Raw genomic sequence first — 5,833 nt, 5'->3', positions numbered from 1 at the left:
TGGGGAGGGGTGCTACTGCTCTCAGCGTGTTTTGGGGGCTCCCCGCCCCTCTGCTTTGCCACCCCTGGTCCTTTTCCCTGTGCCGGGGCCGGCGCCTTGTGCTCTTGAGGGGGTGGGAGCCCGGCTCTGCTTCCTGACCTGCGCCGGGGGCAGCGCTGCTCACCGCACAGCTCGTCCTCAAAGCCGCTGGCCTCCTCCGAAGCCCCCCCCGGTCCCCGAGGGTGCCGGTGCAGGCAGGCTCCCCAGCAGAGCAGGAGCCCGGCTTGGGACTGGGTGACATCCCTGCGGGGCTGCGGTGAGCCCCAAGCTGGGAAGTTACCGGGGATGGAGCAGGGGGAAACGACGAAACAGGCGCTGGGGATGGGGGCTGGCGTGTGGTAACGCGCTGGTTCTCAGCCCTCCGCTCTGGCCTGAAGACCTTTGGCACGGCTTCACACCCTGTGCCAAGGGGGGGGACGCCGTGGCCCCCCACAGCTGCGTGGGTGCCTTTGGGAGACCGGGAGCCTCCCGTCTTCACCTCGGCCTGGCTCTCCTTCATGCGAGAGCCGCCATCTCTCCGTCCCTCCTGCTGACTCCCTGCCGAAGCCTCAGCCCTGCCGAGGGCTTCCCAGGTGGCATCAGGACCCCCCCCCTCAGACAACCCAGCGTTGTGTTCGGGGGGGGGAGCGATAGGGATGTGCGCTCGGCCTGGGGGACAGCCCGAGCTGGCAGGCTGGGCGATAGCTCCTCGGGGCAGCCTTCGCCACGGCTGCTGCGACGACCCCGGTCCATGCTGGGGGCATCTGAGGGGGGGGCCCCCGCGAAGGGACCCGCTTGCTGCCGCGCTGTCCGGCTTCCCACTTGGAGGTCCGCTGGCGGCCAGCTTCCTGCCTCTGGCCTCGGGGGCCCTTCCTGCCCCGCCAGGAGAGGCTTCGTCGTGCTCGTTAACCCCTGGCTTCGTCCCCAGACGATGAGTGGCCGGAAGCGGAGAAGGCTGAGAAGTTGGCGAGAGGAGCCGCTCTGAAATGGGCTTCAGGGGTGTTTTACTGCCCCGAGAAACTGGAGGGGCTGGGGCAGTACCGGAGCCGAGAGACACAGAGGAACAGCTCCATCCAGTCCCGGCTGAAGGTGGGTGTTTGCCACAGCCCGCCCCGTGGGCGCCCGCAGCCTCCCCAAGCAGGGATCTCGGCCAGCGTCCCCTCTTCTGCATTGAGTCATCTTTTTTTCCCACTTCTGGAAAAACCTTGTCCTTTGGCTGGCGCTTGGTGGGAGAAATGCAATTGTTTGGGGGAAAAGATCTGGTAAACGCCCCCCCCCCACACTCCCTGCCCTCCCCCTGGGTAGCTTCTGAAGTGTTAAAATGAGTCTTCCGTGTCTCCGACCACCCTTCAAAACAAAACGCCAAGGGCGTTCAGCACATCCCGTGTGCGGGAGTCAGCGTTCCCCATCACCGTCCCATCCCAGCACCAAAGCTCCCCTTCCCCACGGCGAGGAGGAGGCAAAGAGCTCCAACCTGCCCCTGCCTGCAGATCCCGCAGGAGAAACTCCGTCTCTACACGCATCAGTAAGGGCTGTCCCCGGTCCCCGTGCACACCTCCCTCCTCAGGGCGACCCTTGGTGCGTCACCCGAGGAACAATTAAACCTCGGGACCCAATCGGTCTGAGAACCCCAACCTTCTCCTGATTATTTTGGAGATGGTTTTCTCCTACCCGAATGTGGGTGAACTCGTTTTGAGTGACGCGGCCTCGGAGAAAACAACTTGCTTCTGGTGACGCTGGGTAAAAGTGCTCCTTGGCACCAGGAGCCGGGAGTTAAATGGGCGGACAAGGCATGGAGAGGCGCCAGCGCCGCTGCAGGGCTGGAAAAGATGGAAATCCATTTTGGAGGAGGGTTCGTGCGGCCGCTGAGGTGTTCCATGCCGTTAATATGCCTTGGGGGGCACACGGGGGCCCTCTGGCCTGCCAATATTTTGCAGAAGCAAAGTAATCTTTTAAAACTGAAAGGAGACATCTGGTTACTGCTCACCCTGCTGCCTTGGTCACCCCAAAGTGATGCCCTTCTCCCACCTCCTGCACAGCAGCCATTGCCCCCCGCCCCATAAATAGTCACCGTGACTCAGTTTACCTGGGGGGGGTGGTGGTGAAATGAGCCATTCCTGCTGCTGGAGCGGGTTTCTTGAAGCTGGGCGTGCTTGGGTCTGATGGGATGGGGTCGTCAAGGAAGGTCTGGGAGATACGATGGCATGATGGCAGAGGCAGATGTGACCTTGTGGGGCTGGGAGAATGCACGCGGGAGAGACCTGGCAAGGCTGGGGCAAATGGTGCGCGAGTCCTCCAGCCTTTGAGAGCTTCTCCACTGCCCCTCCGTCCTCTTCTGCTCCCCAGTCGACTGTCCAGTCCTACCTGGAGGGGGTAAGTGCGGGGCTGGAGCAGCTGCGGTCGGCGGCCCAGGAGGTGCAGAGCGTGTGCCAGGACCTGGGGGCTGCGCGGTGGGCCCTGCTCGACAGTGCAGACCGCTTCCAGGGCCTCCAGCAGATGCGGGCGCTGATGGCGGAGCACGTGCAGCTGGCCTCGGTGGTCCAGGTGCTGCCCCAGCTCTTCTCGGGTAAGGCACTGGCCCGGTCCTCGTGGATTTGGGCTGGAAGGCGCCGGGGAGAACTCCAGTCCAGCCCCGGGCTCTGCGCAGGGCTGGCAGCAAAGCTAGAGCAGGTCGCTCCAGCTTTGCCGGTTGGGTTTGGAAAGTCTCCGTGGATGGAGGTGCCACTGCCTCCCCAGGGCCTGATCCGGCACGGTGTTCCCAGAGCCCCAGGTCTCGGACCCTTCCCCGCAGCATCTCCCTGCTAACCTGCGCCCGTGACCCCGGTGCTGTCCCCCTTTGCCCCCCGCACTCAATCCCGGCATCTCTCCCCCCTCTCCCACAGTCCACGAGGTTTTTTCCCATACCCTGCAGCTGCTCCGTGGGCAGCACCTCCTGGAGGCCCACGCAGAGCTCATGATGATGGAGCACCTCCGGGATGACATCCTCTCCCAGCTGCACCTCCGTGGGCTCTCCGGTGCCCAGGCAACTGTGCTGTCCTACTTCGGTGGCCTGCAGGAACTCAATGAGAGCCTGGCCAAGCAGCTGTGGGACATCGTGGGCAGCAGCCTGCAGCTGGTGCGCGAGGACCCAGTTCTCTTCGTCACCGCTGTAAGGATCATCGAGCGGGAGGAGAAAATAGATGATACTCTGCTCCTGGAGGCCACCTTCCTGCCCCCTGGCCGCCCAAAGGGCTGGAGGCAGAAGTTTTACCACGTTCTCCAGGAGACCATCACAGGAGCCCACTTTCATGCCGCCCGCATGGACGCTGAGGGGCCAGGGCTGGCCAGGCACCTGGCGGCGCTGCAGAAGGACATCGTGTCCGAGCTGCGCGTGGTGAAGGACCTGATGGTCCAGTGCGTCCCAGCTCACTACAACATCCTCAGCGTCTGCACTGCCACCTACCACCAGGCCCTCACCAGCCACCTCCAGGACATCCTCCGAGAGGACCTGGACAAACAGGCGCTCTTCCTCCTCCTTGAGTGGGCGCTTCGTGTGTACCACAGGTCAGCACCAACGTGTCCGAGCTGCGCGTGGTGAAGGACCTGATGGTCCAGTGCGTCCCAGCTCACTACAACATCCTCAGCGTCTGCACTGCCACCTACCACCAGGCCCTCACCAGCCACCTCCAGGACATCCTCCGAGAGGACCTGGACAAACAGGCGCTCTTCCTCCTCCTTGAGTGGGCGCTTCGTGTGTACCACAGGTCAGCACCAACCAGCACAGAGGACCTGGACAAACAGGCGCTCTTCCTCCTCCTTGAGTGGGCGCTTCGTGTGTACCACAGGTCAGCACCAACCCCAGCACCCAGCTTTACCCGGGGGGGGGTGAACACCCAGCTGGGGTGTCTACCAGCACGCAGGCGGGTTGGGAGAGTGGCTCCGGCTGCCTGGGGATGACCACCGGGCGGGCAGAGGGAGAGGTAGGAACTGCTGGAAAACACAGGTCTTCCCAGCCCTGTCCCACCTCTGCCCTCCAGCCCGGAGATGATGGGTCACCCTGACCTTCTCCCAGAAGTGGACGTTTCTGCTCTGGGCCCGTTGATGTCCCCTGAGCTCGTGGAGCTGACGGAGAGGAAATACGTGGTGAAAGTCAAGGTGAGTGAGTGGGACGGCACACGTGCAGCGGGTACGGGGACCCAACAACCACCACCGTGCCGGCATCTGCTCTGACAGCAGCAGGAGACCATGAGCCTGTGGGATGAGGCCTGGGACTCGCTGCTGTGCTACATGTTGGGTCTCGAGGGAGTTGGTACCTGACTTCTTGGGCTGACCGTGGTGGGTGTCCATCCCCCAGGCTAGCGTGCTCGTGTGGATGCAGAGGACCCTGGAGGTGGAGTTCAAGGAATGGTTCAGGGAAGAGGAACCTGAGATGGACCATCAGGGCTTCTTCCAGTCAGCCCTGCCCGTCATTGTCATGCAGGTGGGTCTCCAGCACCATGGGGCGTGGCCAGGCTGAGAGCCCCCAAAAAGGGGGCCATGGCCTGCAGCCTCCCGCTGACTCACCTCTGCTCTTCTTTCCCTGTGCAGATGCTGAATGAGAATATCCAGGTAGCCTCCTTGATCACGGACTCTCTGCAGCAGAAGGTCTACAACATGGCCTTGGAGGAGCTCGAGGCGTTTCTAGGCCGGTCAGTGGAGCCCCTTGCACCCCTGCCCATCCTCAGAGACCACAGGTCCCATGGCCAAGCACCATAGGCTGGTGGTGGAGATCTCTGCCGTGGGGCACACAGCACTCATCCAGGTCCCAGAAGGCTGTCTACCCATGGGGCTACTGTCTCAGCCTGTGGGGCCATCAGCTTCCAGGGCTTGCTGCCCCAAGCACCTCTCCAGCAGCGCCAAGCCCTGCTCTCCCGAGGGGTCCAGAATGGGTCCCACTGTCCCACCCTACCCAACAACCTGTCACTCTCCAACCTGGTGGCAGGAGCTGGAAAGAGCCAAGTGAGCTGGGAGTGTTGTGGGAGGTCCACATGCCCCCAAGAGCATCCCTCCCGAGGGGTCCAGAATGGGTCCCACTGTCCCACCCTACCCAACAACCTGTCACTCTCCAACCTGGTGGCAGGAGCTGGAAAGAGCCAAGTGAGCTGGGAGTGTTGTGGGAGGTCCACGTGCCCCCAAGAGCATCCCAGCTCCGGGTCCTCGTGGCGAGACGTCCAGGGCTCTGCCCACCCACCATGGTTGACTCACTGTGTTGCAGTCTGCGGGAAGCCCTAGTGCAATGTGGGAAGGAGCACCAGAAGGACCGTACCGTACCCAAGTACTATGTCTCCTACCTGCTGGCCATGCTCAACAACAACCTGGCTCTCAGGTAACGTGCACCAGCACCTTGTAGGTCTTGTAGCAACCCCACTACCCACTCCCCATCCGCACGTGGGACCCGTGTCCCCACCATGCTTCCCAGGCTACCTGTCCCCTCCCTTCTTCTCTCTCTCCTAGCTCCTCTGTCTCCTCCCTGCACCCCGACACTGCCCACAGAGAAGTCCCCACATCCCTCCGGGCTGCTCTAGACAGGACACAGAAGAAAGCCTGCCAACTGCTGCTGGAGGAGCTGCTCCTGGACCTGCAGGTACGTTTGTCCACAGCCCCCGAGGCTGGCAGGGCTGCAACAAACCCGGCGCCAGCAAGAACTGCCCTGCTGCTACACCCCCAGGCACGGGTTTATTCCTGCCCGGGATCCCCGCCACGTACCCCGTGGCCTGCTATCATCCTGCAGACATCTCTGCCAGCCCGGTGCCCAGACCTTGATAAACCGCCCGACGTCTGTCGCCAGCCAGCAAAG

General features: G+C 62.9%; 2 protein-coding genes across 2 annotated transcripts in view; one reads left to right on the top strand and one right to left on the bottom strand.

The window, feature by feature from the left end:
- E2F4 (E2F transcription factor 4) overlaps positions 1-538 on the bottom strand; it is a 14,792-nt gene extending 14,254 nt beyond the window's left edge. The window contains exon 1 of the mRNA XM_019474983.1: positions 473-538. Coding sequence (XP_019330528.1) covers positions 473-538 — 66 coding nt within the window. The remainder of the gene's footprint in view (positions 1-472) is intronic.
- Positions 539-674: 136 nt separating this feature from the next.
- The window catches only part of EXOC3L1 (exocyst complex component 3 like 1), a 12,320-nt gene continuing 7,161 nt past the window's right edge, over positions 675-5,833 (top strand). The window contains exons 1-9 of the mRNA XM_009290825.1: positions 675-846; positions 947-1,107; positions 2,365-2,584; positions 2,901-3,561; positions 4,035-4,152; positions 4,352-4,477; positions 4,585-4,685; positions 5,252-5,362; positions 5,491-5,620. Of these exons, the coding sequence (XP_009289100.1) occupies positions 675-846; positions 947-1,107; positions 2,365-2,584; positions 2,901-3,561; positions 4,035-4,152; positions 4,352-4,477; positions 4,585-4,685; positions 5,252-5,362; positions 5,491-5,620 (1,800 nt within the window). The remainder of the gene's footprint in view (positions 847-946; positions 1,108-2,364; positions 2,585-2,900; positions 3,562-4,034; positions 4,153-4,351; positions 4,478-4,584; positions 4,686-5,251; positions 5,363-5,490; positions 5,621-5,833) is intronic.

The sequence above is a fragment of the Aptenodytes forsteri genome, unplaced genomic scaffold (assembly GCF_000699145.1).
Source record: "Aptenodytes forsteri isolate BGI_AS27 unplaced genomic scaffold, ASM69914v1 Scaffold14, whole genome shotgun sequence".
NCBI classification, from domain to species: Eukaryota; Metazoa; Chordata; class Aves; order Sphenisciformes; family Spheniscidae; genus Aptenodytes; species Aptenodytes forsteri.
The sequence above is the reverse complement of the archived record's forward strand: the minus strand, read 5'-3'. Positions and strand labels throughout refer to the sequence as shown.